The sequence below is a fragment of the Bos grunniens genome, chromosome 20, assembly GCF_055505025.1.
Source record: "Bos grunniens cultivar Pamir isolate PY7600 chromosome 20, Bosgru_T2T1.0, whole genome shotgun sequence".
In the NCBI taxonomy this organism is placed as follows: Eukaryota; Metazoa; Chordata; class Mammalia; order Artiodactyla; family Bovidae; genus Bos; species Bos grunniens.
The window spans coordinates 68,888,286-68,912,862 of record NC_141184.1 but is presented as its reverse complement, the minus strand read 5'-3'; the positions used below and the strand labels follow the sequence as shown (position 1 = coordinate 68,912,862).

General features: G+C 38.2%; 1 protein-coding gene across 19 annotated transcripts in view; it reads left to right on the top strand.

The window, feature by feature from the left end:
* The window catches only part of RANBP17 (RAN binding protein 17), a 368,523-nt gene that overhangs the window by 230,645 nt on the left and 113,301 nt on the right, over positions 1-24,577 (top strand). For 3 of the 19 annotated variants that reach the window (XR_015148582.1, XM_086361106.1, XM_086361111.1), the window contains one exon: positions 18,671-18,730. The exons of the other annotated variants lie outside the window; for them this stretch is intronic. Coding sequence is in view for 2 of the 3 variants with exons in the window: in XM_086361106.1 (XP_086217232.1) it covers positions 18,671-18,730 (60 nt within the window). In the remaining variant the exon portion in view is untranslated. The remainder of the gene's footprint in view (positions 1-18,670; positions 18,731-24,577) is intronic. 19 annotated transcript variants of the gene reach the window in all.

Sequence of the window (24,577 nt, the reverse complement as noted above, 5' to 3'; positions counted from 1 at the left end):
TTGGGAAGATCCCCTGGAGAAAAAAATGGCAATGCATTCCAGTATTCTTGGCTGGAAAATCCCATGGATGGAGGAGCCTGGCAGGGTACAATCCATGGGTCACACAGTGTCAGACACAACTGAGTGAGTAAAGCACACACACACACACACACAGCACTTGTATCCTGGGCATTGGGGTGAGGTGAAAAAGCAGTAAGAACAAATAAGACCAAAGACGAGATTTGTATGATGTGTGTAAAATAATTGAAGGAAGACATAGATGATGAGCAATATGCACGTCAAAATCTAGAGCATATTGAAAAGTGGATGAGGCTTTCTTTGATAGAGCGTGACAAGAAACTAGAATCATCAAGAGGAGGAATGCCATGTATTATATAGCTTCTAGGTGCTAGTACTCTGCTGGCTGCTTCAATCAGATCATCAGCTTAAGCCTCACAACAATCATGTAGGGTAAGTGATCTTTTCCTCATTTTACAGAAGGAAACCTCAGGAGCAGCATGGTTAAATAACTTCATTCAGACCATTTAGCTAGTAAATTTGGGACAGGGATTAAACTCAGGTTCTATATGTAAAGTCCTCTAACACTATGAAGTATGTAAAATGTTGTACAGGTACATTTTCCTGGGAGATGGTCAGTATCTTTAACAGATTCCTAAAGGAATTCATACCCCTCTCCCCAAGTTGAGAACTTATTCTAAATTATGCCACCTTAAAGAGCAGATTGAGGAAATTGGAGCTGTGTGAGCCTTGTTTTATATATATTCCCCATTTAAACATTGTCCCAGGTGATAGTAGTAAGTTAAACCAGAAGGAAAAAAGCTTCACAGTTCTTTAGGGCTGAGAAACCTATTTTGCTAGAGAAGTAGTATAGGGTACTGGGCAAGAGTACAGGTTCTGGAGTCACATTGCTTAAATTTAAACTAACTCTATCATTTCTCAATTTCACATTGGAAAACTGGAATATTTAGTACAAGTATACCTACTTCATGGTAAGTGGGAGAATTAAATTACTAAATAATATATTAAGCGCTTGTTAGCACAGTGGTTCCTCTAGAAAATCTCCCAGAGGATGTTTGACAGTGTTAAAGACATTTTTAACATGTTGTCACGATTTGCGGGAGAGGTGCTACTGGCACCTAGTAAACAGAGGCCAGAGGTGCTGCTAAACATTTCACCCTGCACAAGCCAGTCCCCACAACAAAAATGTCAGTAGTGCTGAGGTTGAGAAACCCTAGTGAGCACAGTGACTGACGTATACATTTCCGTAAATATTCATATTTGCTCTTACTTTGTGTTAACATCTAAGAAAAACATGGAAGAACAAGTGAAATTATGATCCATTCACCTTTTCTGAGCAGCTAAAGAAAAGTAAAAAATTAATGTCAGGTAGTAAACTGTCTTATCCGATTAACAATCATAAACTCAGTATTATATGGATAAAACCACTTAAAGAATGTGATTTTATGATAACATAGGTGAATATGAAGACATGTAGGAGGCTCTCATGTGTTCTGTGTAAAAAGTTTTATAGTTTAGTATTTGGTATTGATGTAACTATTTTTAGCACATTTCATGATCATGTATAAAAAGTAACTGGTTAAGAGTGTCCTCTTTAGTATTATTCTTGCTGCTAAGTCACTTCAGTCGTGTCCGACCCTGTGCGACCCCAGAGACGGAAGCCCACCAGGCTCCCCCGTCCCTGGGACTCTCCAGGCAAGAACACTGGCGTGGGTTGCCATTTCCTTCTCCAGTGCATGAAAGTGAAAAGTGAAAGTGAAGTCGCTCAGTCATGTCTGACTCTTAGCGACACCATGGACCGCAGCCTACTAGGCTCCTCCATCCATGGGATTTTCCAGGCAAGAGTACTGGAGTGGGGTGCCATTGCCTTCTCCTAGTATTATTCTTACTTGGGTTCAAATCCCACCTCTGTCATAAACAAACTGTCTGACTCAATAGACACATCATCTAACTTCTTTGGTGAAATTATGATATTAATACTACCAGCTTCATTGAGTTATCATTATTGATTAAATGAGATAAAGCATGTAAAGTACTTGGCATAGTACCTAACAAATGATAAGCACTCAGTAAGTGACAGCTGCTCATACTGTTTTCATCATCACTGACATTAACCCTCTCCCTGGAACTTTAGTACCTACCAGTGGTGAGGTAAAAACTAGAGTGACCAACTAGGAGGCTGTTAGCAAAGAAAACGTGACCGTGGCTTCCGTAACTAGCATGTACAAGCCATCTAACTTAACCTGCTGTCTTTAACAGTTCCATAAAATTACCCTCAATTTCCCTCACCACTCAACGAGGTCTCCTTCCTAGTCTGATTCCTGCCAACCTCCATTCCCAGCATCCCTAGCCGCTTTTGGAGATACTCTGAATCTTTACGCCTTTTTATTTACGTCTGAATTGTAATATTTTTCACAAGTATCTATTAAACTGCCAAATAGTTACATAGTTTTGAGGTTTTTTTTTTAATCCCAAACCCCACATCACACCATTAAGGAAATCTGAAAGGAGAGGACTGTATTTCTTGTCTTGGTCCTCTCACAGTATGACTGTTCATTTTATTCTTTTAACTTACTGTGTTTTTAGCCTTCTTCTAAATTATATCATATTCTCCTTTGAAGTTTCTAGTTTGTTTAGAAGCAAAGCACAAAGTGACATTTTCTGAAAAATAATGTGTAGTTTGGGTCTGCATGTGATAAAAAGACATTTTGATTGCTTTCTTTCTGTTTCTACAAGCTAATTTATGGCAGTTTCTTCTTTTAGTGTACTTGGTCAGCAGAAAGTATAGTCTGCAAGCATGGTTTAAGATTTGAGTTATATTGCATATATCTATATTAATGTGCTCCATAAGCTAGGTTTTACTACCTCTTTATTGTGCTGTTGTTAAAAGAATTTTCCTAAATCTATGTGTCTTTGTTTTGAAGAAAGATAAATTTTCCACCTAAGTTTAAAACAGATAAACCTACCTACTAAGAAAAGGAAATTACATTTTCATGTAACAGATCTCAGTAGTCTCTTGATTCACAAGTTGCTGCTCTTTATCCTCTTACTCAATAGAATGTATCACACCAGTGAGCAGATGTGGGGAGGAACGCGAGCGGGATGTGGGAGCAGGAGCCAGCAGTGCTGGCAAACGGGCAAGCGCTTCTGTTTTGCTAAGCACCTGCTTTTTTGTATTCAGACTATCCAAACCATCTGCTTTTATATTCTGTTTACTTACTGTCAAGCATTTTGGAGTTTTTTAAAAAGCTTTAAAAGTGACTGGGAATTTTTCACAGCAAGCTGGAATCCATACCACTCTTTTAAAAACTTGTGCTTTTAGGATATTTCTGTTTAATTCTGAAGACAGTAGTTGCTTTTTAATTTAGGTACAAGTGTGTTAGTATGTTGTCTAATTAAAATGTTTTTTTCCCTTCCCAGTTACTTATTCTCAGACATCAGAATTCAAATTACTTTAGGCAGATAGTTGACCATCATATCAACAACAGATACGTACTAACTGAATGTAAATGATTCTTACTTAGCCCTTCTCGTTAAAAAAAAGTATTATGCAATTTAATGAAAATTCATAATTCTTTATAAGATTAGCTGTTTTCAAATATGCAACTAATGTTCTCACTAGAAATAGGACTTAGAGAGGACCTATTGTGCACCAGATACTGTGCTAGGCATTTTGTTCATATTAGTGCTAATCCTCTCAACAACCTTACAAGATAAATATTATTACCTTCATTTTGTGAATAAAGAAATTGATTCTTAGAGAAGTTTAGAAAAGTCTTTAGGGTCATACTTGAGACTGGGGGTTTGAGCTCTAGTTTCTCTACTCTTCTGCAGCGTTTTTCAAAAATGTTCTATCGGAGAGGTGATGCAGTTTGTGACAGAGGGTCTCTGCATAAGAAATCATAGGTGGCACATTTTGTTTAGCCTCAGGTGAGCATACTGCATTTGGTTTGTGAAGTTTAGAAGCTCCTTCCAGCCTCTGATAGTCTGTAGGGATTTTATTTTCTTCTCTAGTCATTAAGAAGTACTATTGGCACTGGGTCCTCCACTTCTGCTGTTCTTTTTTTAACATCGTTTAAAAATGCTTTTCAGGGTAGTTCAGTCCCTCAGTCGTGTCTGACTCTTTGTGACCCCATGGATTGCAGCACAGCAGGCTTCCCTGTCCATCACCAACTCCTGGAGTTTACTCAGACTCATGTCCATTGAGTCGGTGATGCCATCCAACCATCTGATCCTCTGTCGACTCCTTCTCCTCCTGCCCTCAATCTTTCCCAGCATCGGAGTCTTTTCCAGTGAGTCAGTTCTTCACATCAGGTAGCCAAAGTATTGGAGTTTCAGCTTCAGCATAATCCCTCCAATGAATACTCAGGACTGATCTCCTTTAGGATGGACTGGTTGGATCTCCTTGCAGTGCAAGGGACTCTCAAGAGTCTTCTCCAACACTGCAGTTCAAAAGCATCAATTCTTTGGCTCTCAGCTTTCTTTATAGTCCAACTCTCACATCCATACATGACCATTGGAAAAACCATAGCTTTGACTAGACGTATCTTTGTTGGTAATGTCTCTGCCTTTTAATATGCTGTCTAGGTTAGTCATAACTTTTCTTCCAAGAAGCAAGTGTCTTAATTTCATGGCTGCAATTACCATCTGCAGTGATTTTGGAGCCCAAAGAAATGAAGTCTGCCACTGTTTCCACTATTTCCCCATCTATTTGCCATGAAATGATGGGACCAGATGCCATGATCTTAGTTTTCTGAATGTTGAGCTTTAAGCCGACTTTTTCACTGTATTTCACTTTCATCAAGAGGCTCTTTAGTTCCTCTTCTGCCATAAGGGTGGTGCCATCTGCATATCGGAGGTTATTGATATTTCTCCCGACAATCTTGATTCCAGCTTGTGCTTCTTCCAGCCCAGCGTTTCTCATGATGTACTCTGCATATAAGTTAAATAAGCAAGGTGACAATATACAGCCTTGACGTACTCCTTTTCCTATTTGGAACCAGTCTGTTGTTCCATGTCCAGTTCTAACTGTTGCTTCTTGACCTGCATACAGATTTCTCAAGAGGCAGGTCAGGTGGTCTGGTATTCCCATCTCTTGAAGAATTTTCCACAGTTTGTTGATATCCACACAGTCAAAGGCTTTGGCATAGTCAACAAAGCAGAAATAGATGTTTTTCTGGAACTCTCTTGCTTTTTCGATGATCTTGTCGATGTTGGCAATTTGATCTCTGGTTCCTCTGCCTTTTCTAAAACCAGCTTGAACATCTGGAAGTTCACGGTTCACGTGTTGCTGAGGCCTGGCTTGGTGAATTTTGAGCATTACTTGACTAGCGTGTGAGATGAGTGCAATTGTGCAGTAGTTTGAGCATTCTTTGGCGTTGCCTTTCTTTGGGATTGAAATGAAAAATATTTTTACTTAGAAAGAAAAGGAACAAGCATAGCCTGTTTCTTTTTTTTTTTTTTTTCTATTCTTCCAATTTTATTTTATTTTTAAACTTTACATAATTGTATTAGTTTTGCCAAATATCAAAATGAATCCGCCACAGGTATACATGTGTTCCCCATCCCGAACCCTCCTCCCTCCTCCCTCCCCATACCATCCCTCTGGGCCGTCCCAGTGCACCAGCCCCAAGCATCCAGCATCATGCATCGAACCTGGACTGGCAACTCGTTTCCTACATGATATTTTACATGTTTCATTGCCATTCTCCCAAATCTTCCCACCCTCTCCCTCTCCCACAGAGTCCATAAGACTGTTCTATACATCAGTGTCTCTTTTGCTGTCTCGTACACCGGGTTATTGTTACCATCTTTCTAAATTCCATATATGTGCGTTAGTATACTGTATTTATGTTTTTCCTTCTGGCTTACTTCACTCTGTATAATAGGCTCCAGTTTCATCCACCTCATTAGAACTGATTCAAATGTATTCTTTTTAATGGCTGAGTAATACTCCATTGTGTATATGTACCACAGCTTTCTTATCCATTCATCTGCTGATGGACATCTAGGTTGCTTCCATGTCTTGGCTATTATAAACAGTGCTGCGATGAACATTGGGGTACACGTGTCTCTTTCCCTTCTGGTTTCCTCAGTGTGTATGCCCAGCAGTGGGGTTGCTGGATCATAAGGCAGTTCTATTTCCAGTTTTTTAAGGAATCTCCACACTGTTCTCCATAGTGGCTGTACTAGTTTGCATTCCCACCAACAGTGTAAGAGAGTTCCCTTTTCTCCACACCCTCTCCAGCATTTATTATTTGTAGACTTTTGGATCGCAGCCATTCTGACTGGTGTGTTTACAATAGCTCATTTGTTTTTTCCTTGAGCTTTCTGCCTGTCAACACTACGTCGTCTAGTAGCCTTTCAAGAAGGCGGTCAGAACTGAATGGCTATGTCTTTACATGTTTTTCGACCTTTGTCACTACCCAAAAATGTGGTCTGTGTATAACAGACCCCAAAGATGCAATAGTTCAAATGATTTAAAAGCACAGTTAATAGATATAATCTCTGTTTATGTTTCAATTTTTTTAGACCACAGCTCAGATCTACACAGTAGAAATCATCAGTATGGATATTTGGCCTCTTCATCCAAGAAAGTTAAACACTTAAGAGAAAAGATCATATTTTGGGGTTTTTAAATCAGGATATTGGTAGAGCTTGAAAATGTCTTGAATATTTAAATTCAGGAGTACCTTTAGCCTTACATTAAGTTCAGGGAAAATAAGAACAAATTCTGCTTTCTTTGGTGGATAATGAAACTTATGGGTCTTATTTTTCTAAGAAGTGCCACAAAATGAGAATACAAATAAATTGATAAGTCCATAAATGAAAGATTCTCAAGTACTTAAGGAAAGATAGAAATATCTGAGCTACATCTCTAACCATTTGAGGTTAATGGTCAAGATTGGAGGGTAGGTCATTGGAGTCATAATCAGTAGGGAACAAAATGAGCTTTCAGCTGACATGTGTTCTTATATAATTAACAAAGGCAGTAATCTCCTTTCTGGCCTACCTCAGACTTTCATCTTGTTCAAGGAAATGGAGCCTAAACTGTCACAATTTTGCCGTCTTGGCATTTCTTTTCAATTCCCAACCCTGGCTACATTTTTTAGTAATATAGCTATACTTTTGGAACTATGGATTTAGTTTTGAGGGATACATGTTTAATTGAAATCTTATGAGCATATGGACCTCCCCCAAGGAACTAGGTGTATAAGGATGAAGGATATTCTCAGCTCAAAGATGTTGGAAATAAAAATTTCTGACTGAAAATAAAGAATTGAAAAACTGAGAAACCCAAGAATACTGTGCCCATGAAGGTAAAAATATCAAGAAGAGGGAACACAACAACACAACGGAAAAGTTAAAGAAGAGTAAAAGCTTTACTTCCCTGGCTGCGGTCCATCACACAGACTGCAGTCAGGCGGATCTTCAATACCCCTTTCTTCATAGGGCCCTGCCCATTCAGAGACCTCTCTGTTGCCTTCATCCAGCCACAGTCCTCAGCTCCTCAGGTCCCCCAGGCTCTAGCTCCACCTACTAGCCAACTTTAGTCTCTACAGACCGCCTCTATCAAGAGATCTCTCTCCATCTTTATCTTAGGTTACATTGTTCTCTTTTTCCTTTGCTGGTTCCCCCTCCTCCCCTACCCCTGCAGCAATCTCCATCCTTCAGTATTCTATTCCAGTTTGCACTCTTACAGTTCTTAATACCTGGATCATATTCATTAAAACCTAGTTAAATAATAAGGATAATGGCAATTCTAACACTCATTCATTGTTTATTTTATGCCATGCACTGTGATAATATGCATTTACAATACATTATATCTTATAGGCCTCAAAATACTCTTATGATAAAAGTGTTCTTAACCTGTTCTGCCATAAAGTAACTTGGCTAAGAACACAGTGGTAGGAAGTGACTTGCACAAGATTTGACCTTTAAATCTGTCTAAATTCGCTAAATGGCTAACCTTAACTCCTAGTCTTGATCCTAAGTGTTGTTCTGCTCTGTCCACTTATTTTCTTAACACAATTAGAGATTCTTTAGGACAGAATCACTATCCTAGCTATATGTGTCGTCTATCTGTCACTATTGATTGAATACGGGCTAGGTAGAGTGAGATGATCCGATTTCATGGTGAAAAAAACAGAGAAATTCTATTCTGATTCTAGTCATATTTTTCAGGTAGAATTGTTCATTAGAGCAGGGTTTTCTAAAGAGAGAGTGCATTGTAACTAGCTAATGGTCACTTTTTAAAGACTGAATTAGAAAAGGATATGCACCCCTACCCACATACCTTGCTCTAAGCATCACTTTCCACCTGGATTTTCCTGAGTTACTTCCTTTAAACTATACCAGTAATCTAGAAAGTAAAATGTTTCTCTGAGTTCTGTGAGCCACTCTAGCAAATTAAACCCAAAGAGAAAGGCCACTGGAACCTTCCATCTATAGCTGGTTGGTCAGAAGCACAGGTGACAGCCTGAATTGACTTGCTTTTTGAGGGGGTCTTTCAATTGGTGTTTGAAATTAGGGGCAGGCTTTAGTGACTAGGCCCTTAATTGGATGTGAGACATCCAATTAGTGTCCCCTGAGAAGATAACAGAGCCATTACTTTGCCGACAAAGGGCCATATAGTCAAAGCTATAGTTTTTCCAGTAGTCATGTATGGATGTGAGAGCTGGACCATAAAGAAAGCTGAGCCCCGAAGAGTTGATGCTTTTGAACTGTTGGAGAAGACTCTTGAAAGTCCCTTGGACTACAAGGAGATCCAACCAGTCCATCCTAAATGAGATCAGTCCTGAATAGTCATTGGAAGGACTGATGCTGAAGCTGAAGCTCCAGTACTTTGTCCACTTGATGCGAAGAACTTGAAAAAGACCCTGATGCTGGGAAAGATGGAAGGCAGGAGGAAAAGGGGCCGACAGAGGATAAGATGGTTGGCTGGCATCATCAACTTGATGGACATGAGTTTGAGTAAACTCCGGGAGTTGGTGATGGACAGGGAAGTCCTGTCATGCTGCAGTCCACGGGGTCATCAAGAGTTGGACACACTGAGCAACTGAACTGATCTGAGCTGAGAATTGCTTGGTGGTATTGGGAAAAAACATGTATACATTAGAAACACATGTAGCTGCCTACTGTGTGCTAAACAATGGGACATAATATTGACTAAAAGAAAGATAGTCCTGCCATCATAGTCAGGTAGATAGCACAGAGAAGGCAGATATGCATCGTCATTTGATATGATAAAGCCATGTTTGGTATGCAGAACAACAGTGGGAACATATAGGAAGACACCTGGTGTAATCTTGGGCAAGTCCAGGAAGGATTCTTGAGGGTGGGGCTTGGGGTACTTGGGATTTACTTCAGTGTCATTCAGTACTGTGTATTACATAAGCAGGTCAGTAAACTAGAACTAGGAGTTGCATCAGTTCAATTCAGTTCAGTCGCTCAGTCGTATCTAACTCTTTGTGACCCCATGAACCGCAGCACGCCAGGCCTCCCTGTCTATCACCAACTCCCGGAGTCCACCCAAACTCATGTCCATTGAGGCGGTGATGCCATTAAACCATCTCATCCTCTATCATCCCCTTCTCTTCCTGCCCTCAAATCTTTCCCAGCCTCAGGGTCTTTTCAAATGAGCCAGCTCTTCACATCAGGTGGCCAAAGTATTGGAGTTTCAGCTTCAAAATCCTGGTACAAAAAGAGGCCAGAAGTGTCCAACTTTGTATTTTCCACTTTCCTGTTCAAGACTGCATAACAAAACCAAGAAATCTAAGTATCAGTACACTGCAGTTTGTTTAACAAATTGGTGACACTATGAATGTTCCATCCTTTATAAGATGGTAGCTAGTAAAACAAATGAATTCCTCTACCCCTCTCAGTTGGCGCCATTAAACACTGACCACTCCTACTCTTGTCAGATAGGTGCCAGATATAAGGCAAGGTTATTTTCCATGCATTGAATAAAATAGCACCTGAGAGAAAGCTTAATTTGGATATTCTATAATAAATGTCTGTTAATACATATTTTTTTTCCTAGTGGCTAGGAAGCAGTGTTGTCAAATAGTGAAAACTGTGATTGGTAAACCATTTGACTGTGTAATCTTGAGCAGTCTTCTAAACTCCATCTAAAAGAAATGGAATTCATGATACACCTGTGCTACCTTCTTTGAATGCACAATTTTAGTGATCTAACGGAAGCAATTCAAGTAACTAAAGATTAAAAATAAAATATTGTCAGTGAGATATAGGAGGGAGAGAATAGGGCCATAGAGAAATAAAGTTCAATTTTGTCAGCTATTTTTCTTGGTTGCTAATTAAGGATTTTATCATTTTAAGTCAGCTACAGTGTGGAGAAAGCTCATGATTTCAGTAAATGTGAATACTACTACTAAAAAGAAGCAAAAGGTAAATTAGGAAATATACCTAGGTTCAGTTCAGTTCAGTTCAGTCACTCAGTCACGTCCAACTCTTTGCGACTCCGTGGACAGCAACACGCCAGGCCTCCCTGTCCATCACCACCTCCCGGAGTTTAATCAGACTCATGTCCATTGAGTTGGTGATGCCTTCCAACCATCTCATCATCTGTCGGCCCCTTCTCCTCCCGCCTTCAATCTTTCCCAACGTCAGGGTCTTTTCCAACGATCAGTTCTTCGCATCAGGTAGCCAAAATATTGGAGTTTCAGCTTCAGCATCAGTCCTTCCAATGAATATTCAGGACTGATTTCGTATAGGATGGACTGGTTGGATCTCCTTGCTGTCCAAGGGACTCTCAAGAGTCTTCTCCAACACCACAGTTCAAAAGCATCAGTTCTTCAGTGCTCAGCTTTCTTTATAGTCCAACTCTCACATCCACATATGGCTAGTGGAAAAACCATAGCTTTGACTAGACAGACCTTTGTTGGCAAAGTAATATCTCTGCTTTTTAATATGCTGTCTAGGTTGGTCATAACTTTTCTTCCAAGAAGCAAGCATCTTTTTATTTCATGGCTGAAGTCACCATCTGCAGTGATTTTGGAGCCCCAAAAAATGAAGTCTGCCACTGTTTCCACTGTTTCCCCATTTATTTGCCATGAAGTAATGGGACCAGATGCCATGATCTTAGTTTTCTGAATGTTGAGCTTTAAGCCAACTTTTTCACTTTCCTCTTTCACTTTGATCAAGAGGCTCTTTAGTTCTTCACTTTCTGCCATAAGTGTGGTGTCATCTGCATATCTGAGGTTATTGATATTTCTCCTGGCAATCTTGATTCCAGCTTGTGCTTCTTCCAGCCCAGCATTTTTCACGATGTACTCTGCATAGAAGTTAAATAAGCAGGGTGACAATATACAGCCTTTGTCCGATTTGGAACCAGTCTATTGTTCCAAGTCCAGTTCTAACTGTTGCTTCTTGACCTGCATACAGATTTCTCAGGAGGCAGGTAAAACGGTCTGGTATTCCCATCTCTTTAAGAATTTTCCATAGTTCGTTGTGATCCACACAGTCAAAGGCTTTGGCGTAGTTAGTAAAACAGAAGTAGGTGTTTTTCTAGAACTCTCTTGCTTTTTGGATGTTCCAACAGATGTTGGCAATTTGATCTCTGGTTCTTCTGCCTTTTCTAAATCCAGCTTGAACATCTGGAAGTTCATGGTTCATGTATTGTTGAAGCCTGGCTTGGAGAATTTTGAGCATTACTAGAGTGTGAGATGAATGCAGTTGTGCAGTAGTTTATTGTTTGGCATTGCCTTTCTTTGGGATTGGAATGAAAACTCACCTTTTCCAGTCCTGTGGCCACTGCTGAGTTTTCCAAATTTGCTGGCATATTGAGTGCAGCACGTTCACAGCATCATCTTTTAGGATTTGAGATAGCTCAACTGGAATTCCATCACCTCCACTAGCTTTATTCGTAGTTTTGCTTCCTAAGCCCCACTTGACTTCACATTCCAGTATGTCTGGCTCTAAGTGAGTGATCGCACCATCATGATTATTTGGGTAGTGAAGATCTATTTTATATAGTTCTTCTGTGGATTCTTGCCACCTCTTCTTAATATCTTCTGCTTCTGTTAGGTCCATACCATTTCTGTCCATACCTATGTTATACCTAGGTTCTCTCCCTGTAAAGATAATATGGTTTAGAGAATACTGTTATTTATGGTGATAATGATTCCCCTCTAAAATGCCTATGAACTGAGATAAAATTATCTCATTGAACCTTTCAGAAAAGGTATCTTCCATGGATTCCTAATTGTTAATCATCATTATCAAATTTCAAAAGAAAGGGAGAAAAAGTAGATTTGAATGGAGAAATGAGTGCTAGAAAATATAGAATTTTACTTCATTTGTATAGTAGAGCATCATCTTGAAGTATATATGAAATGGATCAAAGTTGTTTGTGCTTTGAAAATTGAAACAGTGTTCATCATACATAATTGAACAAAGTTGAAATTTTGTAGGTATGAAACAAACCAGAAAAAAAAGCCACAGCTATGATAGCTATTACAGGAAATGGAGGAAATTAATAATAAAAGACAATACACTATCTCATAAATACATGCTCATCATGAGATTTAGAGGGTGAAAGCATTAAGCTAATACCCTGATTAATTTAACAATTTAATCCTGGAATTAGAGTACAGATAGTTCAAAATTCATTTATACCAACCAGAAAACAGCTTTACTTTCATAAAGTAGGGTTTTTATGCAGTTCTTGTAGGTATACGAAGATAATATTCTCTTAAAAATTATTACTTAGCAAGACATATTTGATGTGAATATTTCTTAAATAACCAAGTTTCTGTATCTTTTTTTAAGAAAATATATTAAGGAACAAAGAGATTGGGGGCATTTTTGCCTTATATCCAGTGATCTTGATCTTGCTTTTTATAACTTGTCCTAAGTAACTCATAGGAGCTATGATTTTTAAAACTGCATGATCACTGGGTACATAGATTGGAGGGGAGGGGAGGGTACTTTAAATAGGTCTCTCTATTCATATTCAGTAAGATTTAAGTTAACTTTAATTAGAACATCTTTGAATACCTTTTTGATGCATAAAATAGTGTATCTAAACATTTTAAAATAAATTTTGGAGAATTTTTAGAAAGTATAAATAGCAAAAGAGTAGTTTACTGGGTAGGCTTTTATTTTATATCAAGTCAACATTTGTGAGTCACTGTTTTTTCCTATCAGCTATTTGGTAAAAGTCCACGATTTGCCAAAATGGTTAATAGGACACAAATATAGACGTTCCATGTGATGTACCATGTAAATGTACACCTTTGTAGTTACATGTTTTTGTAGCAAGAGAATTGTTTTAAAAGGCACGTAATTTATTAGCTATCGGTAGCTTCTTTATTGCCTTGCCGCGCTGCAGTAATAAATAAAAGAAAGTGAACTGATTTTACAAATGGCACACAAGGTGCACATTTTGTGGGAAAAAAAAGTCTTTTTTTAAAGAATTGGCATTAAATCCTTTTTTTGTGATGACAAAGAGGCTAAGAGTGCAAACTGTATTTTCTGTTTATCGAAAACAGTCTTTTTTTCTCGGGGGCATTTTTTCCTATGATCATCAAGGGATTTCAAAAGCAATAAAGTGTGGAATCATTGTTCGACTTGAACAGTATTAAAACTTAGGTTTTAATTTCAGTGAAGTAATAAGATTTGAACCTGTCTCACATTACAGCACTGTAAGGCATTTAGCAATTGTATTTTAAAAGAGGTTTTTAAGATGCAGCTCACTTGTAAGCTCACTGTCTGTCAGTAATTAATAGTTTTTCTTCAGCATAGGCTGTTGTGATCAAACCAAGAAATATCTGAGTTTTTAGTAATACATTATGATAATTGTGAGTGTTTATTCCTAATTAGTCTAAATGTCTAATAATTTTCAGCTTGTGTCTCTGGCTGCTTAAAAAAAGAGAGTGACTTTTAAAGCTACAGTGTGTCTTTGGGCTTTTAAAAATATGAATGTAGGTGTGCATGTATGTTTCAATAAGCTTTACTCTCAGCAAAATTATATGTCAGTTGACTCATTCATTAACCAAGTATTTTATCCTTCAATATCATTTCCTAGTTTTTAGACATTACATCATTTGTGTATGTAGAAACAAGTGTTTTCAGATACGATGATATTATGTGTACAGCTAAACCCAAACTGACAGTCTGGATTCTTCAGTACTCATCACTAAAACTTACTTTACTTCTCAAAAAAGGTTTTAAAATATGAGCATTTCTATTAGATCAATGTGGCAACATACTTGCTGATGAAAGATTGTAGTTACCATTTTGAATTGCTATTGAAAATAATTGCCTCTACAAAAGGAAACATCTGTATGATAGCACGTGGTTAAAGCTGCCATCAATTTTTAACATTTGAGGGTTGAGCTATGACCTTTTATGATGACTGTGAACAGTAACTGCCTCCATTAGCCATAAGTTTTGTTTCTTTATTTTAGTAGATGGCCTAGGCTGTAAATATTAGAGAATCTAAAATAAATCAACATATTATCCTAAGGATACAAAATGTAAGAGCTATTTGTGGTCGGGAACCTTTGACAGATCGTTTGGATGAAGCAGATGATTGCCTGCCTAGCGTATCTGGTCTGCATTGCTATGCCTGCAGGCAGTTTAGTGCTATGGTTGTATATTGATGTCAGGGTTAGTACTGAGTGGCTAGCAGTGACAGATGTCTATAATTACAGGCAATGCTTCCAGTATTTCTGAAAAGCCAGCCTATGTTGAACAATTATCTTATTTCTGCCTTGCCAAAGAGCATGTTCCAATTGCTAGTATTAGAAATGGTGAATATAGCGCTTCATCTGCTGCCTTGGGACAAATGTGGGAAAAGCACTTGGTTATAAAACGTAAATGGAAAATATTTTTTTTAACATTTTGAATTAGTTCAGTTCAGTGTTTTCCTAATTTTTATCTTCCCATAATGTTTCTGTTGAAGGAATCTTGAAATAACAGAAGCACATTTGGCTACTTATTGGGATTTTGTTTTCCCTTAGGCCTCTGTATCTCCCAAGTGCCAGTATCCCTTGCTTTGCTGAATAGATTTGTTTAAGCAAAGTTGGTTTTGAACAACTTTCTCCAATGTGAATTACATTTTTTTAACTGACTCCCTTTACAAAATTGGAAATACATTTCTATGGACAATCTCCCACACCTTTTGATAAGAATTGCAAAAGGATAGACAGTGCTGAAATGTACAAAAATACCTTAGTGCCCTGGTGTCTTTACTGAGAAATTACAGTTCTCAGTTTTTGTTTGAATCCTTTTTTTTAAGCCTTCAGCCACTTGTTGTCCTCTCCTGTCCCCACACGACCACTTCCTTCCAAGCTACCACTTAGCCCACTTCCATGATTCGTTAGAAATGTTTTCATGCCTGACGGTCCCAATTCCCAGCCATCTATTTTTTTCCTGGTTATTTGCATTTCTGAGACACAGACAAGACACTCTAATACCACGGTCTCCAGCAGATACAGCTGCATCCTTACACAATACCCTCCAACCTTTACATTGCTGAGGTTCCTAAAGATCATGACACTGGGTATTAAAACATTACCCTGATAATACCTGTATTTTCAGGTAAAGTAGACTGAGAAATACCTAGGAAATAGCATTTGAGTTTATCTGAGTTTTCTTTGTTTATCTCCAACCTTAATCTAACCTTTATTGGGTTTTCTGCTTTCTGCTTAACTCCACTATGTGGCATTATTTGTTACATTTTCTCCTTTAGTCTTCTCAGCAAAATTCCCTTTAATAGGTAGGATTATCTTCATTTTACAGAATTTAAAAAAGGTTTCAGAAAGGTTAAAAACTTGTTCTGTGTCAGATCCTGAGTTTTCAAGCAAATCATTATACTCTAGACTCAAGTTTGCTCTCCAGTGCATCCCATTGCCTTTAGGCGTGAGGAGGCGCTAGTGGTAAAGAGCTCGCCTGCCAGTGCGGGAGATGTAAGAGATGCAGGTTCCATCCCTGGATTGGGAAGATCCCCTGGAGGAGGGCATGGCAACCCACTCCAGTATTCTTGTCTGGAGAATCCCATGGACAGAGGAGCCTGGTGGGCTACAGTCCATAGGGTCGCAAAGAGTCGGACATGACTGAAGTGACTTAGCATGCATGTACTAGGCATGATCAGATTTAAGTGTAATGATTGATGAGACCATTATCAGAAATTTCATCCCCATATTTGCTGTTTTACTTCCCAAGGAAAAATCTCATCTCGACAACCACAGATTGTACCTCTAGTTCTGGCTAGCCGTCCATCAGCAATTCAATCCATGGTCTAGTGTGAGAGGTCAATATTATATTCATATATGAATGGCAGACCCTTTCTGTTCTTACTGGGCCTATCACACAAAAACTTTTTTGCTAATTTAAAACTAATGATGATGTTCTGGAACCCCTTGTCTGTGTACATTTAATTTAACAAAGAAAACTCAGAGAATTGGATGAATTTGTTTACCTGAATTGGGAAGACTTTGATAATTTATTGGGCACAGGGATGTAAATCATCACTTAGCCCTTTAGATGGGAACTTACCCTGGAGACAGCAAACAGGAACTTGTAATGATTCAAAAAAGGAAGATATGGGCTTTGAAATTAGGAGCCTAAGTTGCACAGATGAACCCTTGGGACAGAACATCACCTGCTGCCACAGAGCATTCTGTTTTCCTCCTGTCTCCTTTCTCGTCACATTTCCTTTTCCTTCTCTGTAAAGTAGACGTTATAGGGAGAAGACACAAGAGTAGGAGTTAGGCTGTCTTTCACTGGGACTCTCTTCCCTGTAATCCCTCTTCTTTATACACTACTAAAGCTGCTCATGTACTAGTTTAGAACAAATATCTATTTTCCAGCAGCTAGTCTAGATAAAGCACAAATAAAAGGGACTGTCATCTTGGTGTATGGCTCATAACCTTAATGTTAGACTAATGTCTGACTGTATCTTATTTAATAGTAGAGGCCGTTTACTGACCACCTAGTCTGATGGCTAGTAGCTAATGTTTATTTGGTGTGTACTGTGTGCTAAAAATTTTCTAAGTGCTCCTGCCAATGCACTGCCAGTGCTGTATATGATATAGCATTTGGTGACAATAGTAATAATGGCCACTTCTTTATGGAAATTTTACCATGTGCCCACACTGTTGTAAGTGCTTTACATAAGTTAAGTACTTAAACTCTCTCAAAAATTCTGTAAATTAGGTCCTACTGTATCATCCTTTTTTTATATTTGAGAAAACTGAGGTGTAGAGGGTAAGCAACTTGTTCAAAATCATTCAGTAATTGGTAGACTCCAACTAGTCTTGGCCTTCAGAATCGCTCTTTAACCACTTTATTGGACTGCTTTCTAATTTGTGATATTTTCATTGTGATATTCTTTCCGTTTATAGATAAAGAAACAGACTCTTAGAGACTAACTAATTTTACTAGAATCATAGACTTGATTCATTAAATCAAAATATTTATTGAATGCCTTTTACCTGCCAGGCACTGTGCTAGACTCGCAAGGAGCAGTCTCATGCAGAATCCCACATGCATTGCACTACATATGCATTCTGTGTTTCCTCCTGGTTGAAGTTACCTAAAATATGTACTGGGTTAGCATGTTCATTTCTGTCTTCTTACTGAGAGAATAATATTCTTCCTGGGCAGCTGCTTGGTTGGTTGGTTCTTGGTTCACCAGTTAGACTTCTGCATACACTGTAGCTAATTTTCAACATAAAAGTATTCAGTAGGAAGGCTAGGATGAAAGCAGTAGTTAGCCTGTTGCTGCAGATACTGCCTCTTCAGGGAAACCCCGATATTAGTGTTTGAAGACATCAGAAGTCCATCAGAAGGTGAACTCTGATCCATTGCATTTAGGGTAAGCTAAAGTTTTCACTAACTAGGCTAGTGAGAGAGACAGAAAGTAAAAGATACAAATGACAATAGGATCAATGTTTCTGAGTAAAGTTTGAGAATGTAATAAAAAGATGAAAATGGCTGATTTGAAGAATAATAAAAAGTACAGTCATTGGTAGCCTTTTTTATTCTTTGAGCTGTTACTCCTTTACTCTTTGTGTCAGTTGTCCTTCCTGAGGGATAGAGAGCTGAGTGGGAGGAAAGTACAGAAGTTGTTCTGAATGTAGGAAATGGGACATGTTTCAGAGAGGCAATATGGAAGCAGTGTGTGTGTGTGCAAGAGTTGGATTAGTGGTAGAAAACTCAGTATGATTTAAATGACTACTGAAATGAGTTTCATTTATTAAACATGTACTTTTACCCATCAGAAGGTGACTTGGCCTACTTACATCATTAGCCCCATTGCCACACTTGCATAATGAGAGTGCCTTGTGGGAAACAACAGTACTAAGAGATCCTTAAAAATAGTTCTGTCAGTTATTATTTATAATTTGTTCTTCTTTAGGGCTATGCTTTAATAATTGGTTTCTTGAATTATTTCATAGAAGCAAATCCATTGTAATCCATATAACCACATCCAGGCTTTGAACAGCTCTATGCCTCTGCTCATAGCCTCCAGAATAAAATCAAAGTCCCATGAATATTTTAAGTGACAGCCACAAAGATCCTGAGCCACATTCTCCTTGTATCTAAAGTTGGGAAGGCCTTCTGCTCTTCCCTTATCCCTGAAATCAGGTGGCAGGTCCCTAAACTCTGTGCTTTTTAGGTTGTACGCCTGAGGAGTGATGTGTCCAGAGTTCCAGAGAAGGCTTGGAAAGTAGTTAAGGTGAGTTGAGTTGCTGGTTATTGTGGTGGATCACCAGTCTTTATGCTTATCTCACCACAGCCCTAGATTCTTACTGTTAAAATAGGCACCTTCACAGTGACAAGTGTAAGGGAACATTTTCTTGATTCCTTTTTTTTTTTTTTGCACTGTGTAATCCTACAGTGTGCATGTTTTATAACCAAATGTTCAATAGTCAGGTAATAAGCAGTATTAACTGTGACACCTCTGTTTGGGGTGATTGTATAGTGTGAAAGCAGCCTAGGTTTCTTGATTATAACACTTCTCAAGTGGCCAATTCTAACCAGTTATCCATGGACAGAGGAGCCTGGTCAGCTACAGTCCATGGGGTCACAAAGAATCGGACACGACTAAGCAACTAAGACACACTTTCTATTCATACCTGAAAGGAGAAAGTTGTACTAGTTTACACTGAATAGTATCTCTTAATTGAATGGTAATTAGAGCATATGTATCTGCCGTGCCAGAATATGTTTCTGAACACCACCTTTGAAAGGTATAAAGGACTAAACAAAATCATTTACTTCCCAATTCCCCACCCTCTAACAGACTTTATCTAGCATCAGTTCTTTGCTCCAAAATGTAATCATGTCATCTTATAAATTTGCTATTGCCAAGAATTATAAATCAAATACCTGAAATGCTCCCTTTAAACTATGATCTCAGAACCTTCTACCAAAATTAATCAAGCTTTCTTCTCATAGCCTTGTGCCATAGGCATAGTTAGCCTCTTATTGTATGAACTTGGAAAGATAATATATTTACCCTAGACTTTACCATGGCTTTAGCCACAGAAGACTAGTTTAACAGAAGCTTGGCCCCAGATATGGAGTGAGTTGGCAGCCAGCAGGAGCAAAGCTGTGTCAGGACAAATGTACACTCCCCATCTTCTCTAGTTGGCTTTCAGCTGGTTGCACCACAGGAGCCTTTCTGTGGACTGTGTGTCCTGTGACCAATAGCTGGTGCTCTCGACCCAGCTCCCTCTTGGCTAGTGAAGGCCTGTCGGGAGACATTAGGTTCATGCTGGTGGAGATCCTTAGTCAGTGGCTCCCTGAAGGAAAATGAGGCAAACAGCCAGCTTCTGCTGAACAGGTGGTAGTTAGACCTTAGATCTGGTCATGGGTGGGAAGAAAAGAATCTCTCCAAAATTACCAGTATTAACTGGCTTTTGCACTGTACCTGAACCCCTCCTTGTAATAAATGAATGTTTAGAAACTAATCCAAAATGCTCTCTGGCAGCATCTGGAGCCCTTCCTTAGCTGTCTGGATTTGGGCCCAAGTTAGGAATGGAAACCCCACTGGGGTGCAAGCAAAAGAGGAAGCATGTTCTTAGCCATGCATCAGTGGAGGCCCCTACTGGGAGAGGGGATTATCACAGGGCAGCAGGCAGCCCTGCACCCCAGCCTGCTGGGTTCATGCTTTGTGCTACAGGATGTGGAGCGAAGGAAATGTGAGGCCAAAGTGATCGCTCCAAGTTTTCTTATACAATAGCTTATTCAAGCAGATTGGGAACGCCTCTTAAGAGATTTGTTAGGTACATGTCCCCTTAGCAAGATGGCCACCACAGATGGTAGGTTCAGATATTCTAACTGAAATAAATTCTTAACATTCATATTTATTTTATTTTTCCATAACCAGCTTTTGTTTATCAGATGTCATTCTGTATTCAAACTGAATGAGGCAAGCAGATTCCTAATCTTTTACTGCTTGGTTTCCAATATAAAGTATGGTTTTAAAATTAACTTTTGGCAAAAGATTGCTTTACTTAATTTTGGTCCTGTATTTTGTGCTGTTGCTTAAATGATATGGAAAAATTAGCCAAGATTAATGTGGCTCTATTCAGTATCACTAAGTGTATGTATTTAATATACAGCAGTGATTCTTGTACCATTAATTCTCTTGGTCACAAGTTACTTGTGATGGTTATGTTTTATTCTGCTTCAGACATTAACAAGAGAGCTCAATATCTTTAGTTCCAAACTGCTTAGGTCCAGGTCATTAAATACTCTATTAGTTTCCTCTTATACCTTTCCCTTTATTCCCTCCCTTCCCCTTCTGTTTAATGGGTCTCATATAGAGAGCACTGCATTAGCCTCAAGGGCACTTTGAAGCCTGAGAAAAAATGTGGAAATTGGTTTCTTACTCATAAGAAGTGAGTTCATACTCAGTTCCAAAATTATTTTCTAAGGAACGTTAATGTTTTTATTATATTGAATCCTCTCCAGTGACGGATTTTGTTTTACCAAATTAGATTCAGTTAAAAATCTTGATTTATAAGTCATTTCAGTAGATTAAAACAATACTTTAAAATTTATAACTGTTGAGTTTTTAAAATTTTATGGTATCAATTTTGTATTATTGGATGTGAATTCTTTTATACTGAATTGGTTCAGGAAATATATCATTTGGTGGCAAAATATTTTGTTGATTTCCACAGCACTACTAATTTTCTACACTGAGCCTGCTTATAAAAGCTCTTTGAGAAGTTATAACATCTTAAACATTTATAGAAGGCCCAGGGGTATTAACTTATTGTAATTTTCTGAAGATTCATTATCCAGAATCTTAATTCATTATAACAACTCTTATGAAAACCTATAGAACCAGTGTTTTCTCTTATTTTCTTATTTGTGCAGAATGAGAGATTCATTGTTCTGTTTAATTTGTTTCATGTGGTGCTTTTGAGTACATTTCATAGAGGGCTGTTATTGAATTTCTGTGACTGTCATTATATATCCATACAACCTTTAGGAACTAATATTCTGGGTTTCCCAGTCCTGTAATCTACTTCAAATTTAAGGATTGACATAATTAGTTTCTTCAAAGTTATAACCAGAATGTTAGAGACAACACTGCAGATACCCAAGACCAAGGATTAGGATTGGAAAAAAAGGCAATTTAAAAAATTATCACAGCGCATGCTTTTGTTCTTTATTAAATTTATAGCTCAAAATCTTATTGCTGTTTGTGTGTGTATTCCCTTGTCTGGTTTTCTTATCTTGTCTGGCTTCTTTTTTAAAAACCAGATTAAGATCATTTCAAGTACCTGCATATGCTCAGGCAATATTTGTCACTTGGTTAGTTTAGAAATTAAAGAACGTATTGGGTCACTGAAGCATTATACTTGTATCCAATGCTCTTTTCTGGAGTTTAAAAGAAGCTCTACAGTAAAATGAATAGAGATAATAAAACATATTAAGACAGTGTCTTAGGAGCATACCTTCTTATGTCTTTAATAATGGTAATTTCTTACATTTCTAATGACTTCCTGTATTTCAAGAACCAGAGAAATGGATGACTGGTTAAAATGTGTGATATTCCTAGCTTCTAAGACAATGACTATCTAGAAGTAGAAAGAATTTGGTTTTGTATCATGAAAATTTGAAGCTTTATGCTCTTAACAAATGCCATTTCTAACCATGATTAGATTGTGTTAATTGGGACTTCCCTGGTGGTCCAGTGGTTAATAATCTGCCTTGCAATGCAGAGGACCCAGGTTCAATCCCTGATCTGGGAACTAAGATTACACATGCTGTGAAGCAACTAAGCCCGTGTACCGCAGCAGAGATGCCCTGTGCTGCAACCAAGACCTGAAGCAGCCAGATAAATAGATATGAAGACAAGAGTGTGTTAATTGATTGAACATACACAAAGATTTCAAAGTTAATACACATTTTATGGGGTTTTTTTGTTTGTTTTCACCTTTTTTCTGTGTGAAAGTCTTCAAGGTAAGCACTTAACCATTCTGCTACTTTTTATGTAATCGCTTTTCTCTTGGAAAGGTAGTAGCTGGCAGTACTAGCAAATACTAGAAAGGGTTTGGAGAAGGAAATGGCCACCCACTCCAGTATTCTTGCCTGGAAAATTCCATGGACAGAGGAGCCTGGTGGGCTACAGTCCATGGGGTTGCACAGAGTCGGACTCGATTGAGCACATCTACATTAGAAGGGGTCCCTGAAAGGGGTTGGGGAGGGAAGCCGCATTTGTTGGATAGTACTCAATGCCAGGCTCTGTTAGGTACCATCATTTAATCTTCCCCAAAGCCCATGAGGTAGGTCTTTTTATCATTCTTGTTTTCTCAGAAAAACAGGAAACCAAGGTTCAGAGACTTTAACACCTAATTAGTGGCAGAACTCAAATCCAGTTATCTTTGGGACCAAAACCTATGCCTTTCTGTGTTGCTAAGTTTATCAAGACAGTGTACTAAGTACTTCTGGAACTGTAAAAAGAAACAGACATTTTCCCTGGCCTCAGGCAGCATGAAGTAATGGAGGAAATACATATTAACATGGAAAATTATTAGTACAGCAGGATGATGTTCTGTTATGTGAAAAGTGCCGCTAACCGGCCTGCAACAGTGGATGCTCTGAGCATCCAGAGGAGGGGAGAGAGCTCTTCTTAGTGAATCTACAAGGAGGGCTTCTTCCTGAAGTATTATGTAAGCACTGAAATTACTTCTTTCTATAGTAAACAACAAGGACCTTCTATATAGCATAGGGAACCATGTTCAATATCTTGTAATTATCTATAAAAGAATCTGAAAAAGAATATATATATATATGTGTGTATGTGTGTATAACTGGATCACATTGCTGTATACCTGAAACTAACACAGCATTGTAAATCAAGTGTACCTCAATTGAAAAATGATAATGATTTTTAAAAACTACATCTTTTAAAATAATGAAATTTTGCAAGTGGTCACCTGAGTGAGTGGAATTTGGAATATGTTATTTTTACACACAAAAAAGTTCTTTGTATAAAAAGACACTTTTTTTTTGTTTTTTCCTTTTGTCAAAATAATTATGAATGAAATGGAATCAGCCAAAATGTGCATTTTTGTTATACATTCAACAGTTATTGAGTAATAGGGATGCAAGATGAAAGAGTATCATCTCTGTCCTCAGGGAGTTTGTAGTCTAATAGGAAAACCTGCATGTTTAAAGAAGAGAGGAAGGCAGGCACGATGGACGGCAAAACTAGAGGACAGTGTGTGCGCCTCTGACTCTGCGAAACATGCAGCCAAAGGCACCACGGTTTATGCGGCTTCACCGTGTCCTTCAGAGAGAGATAGCAACACAAATGGGCTCATTAGTCTTTTGTTTCTTAGATATTTGCTTAGTTTTCACTAGGATCAAATTATCTTAATTGATAATGAAAGAAAAGATTAGGACTCTATGAACTGAAAGTGAGCTTTTTTCCCTTTTCTTTCATTCCTATGCCAACTCCTGTATTTTTCCTTATAATGAGTATGTATTGTGATATAGTTTCTTCTTGCTGTTATAAAAATTATTTTGGGTGAAGTGATAGAAGTTTTAGAAAATGTTGAAAACCCCTAAATACTGTGTTAGAATTTTTTCAGTAGAAAACTTTCATTGAATTGTGCTTTATGATAAACAATTTTATAGATATTTGCTCACTGGACAAATTAGTCCTCACCCCCAAATTATGTGTATGTATGGTATAACTGCATTTCAAATGTTTAAAGACATTTTCATATTATCTGCATGCTCTCTGAATTCATGATAAGGTACCTTGGAAAATGTGAGATGGTCTTTTAACAGAAATGCAGTAATCATACATTGATTTTAAATGACCCTGTCACACGTGAAAACAAATCAGATTGTTGCTCTTAATGAGCTTTTCAATTTACTATTCAGTAGATCAGATAAGTGGATTTAAGAGGTAATGATCCTGTTTAGTACTCAAGCTTGACTGTCAGATCCTAGTAGTGGAGAGAAATCCCTAGGGACAAAAGCGTTGACACAGTTCTAGATGGGATAATGGGAATCAAAGCTAATGGATGATAAAAGGAATGGTGCAAGTTAC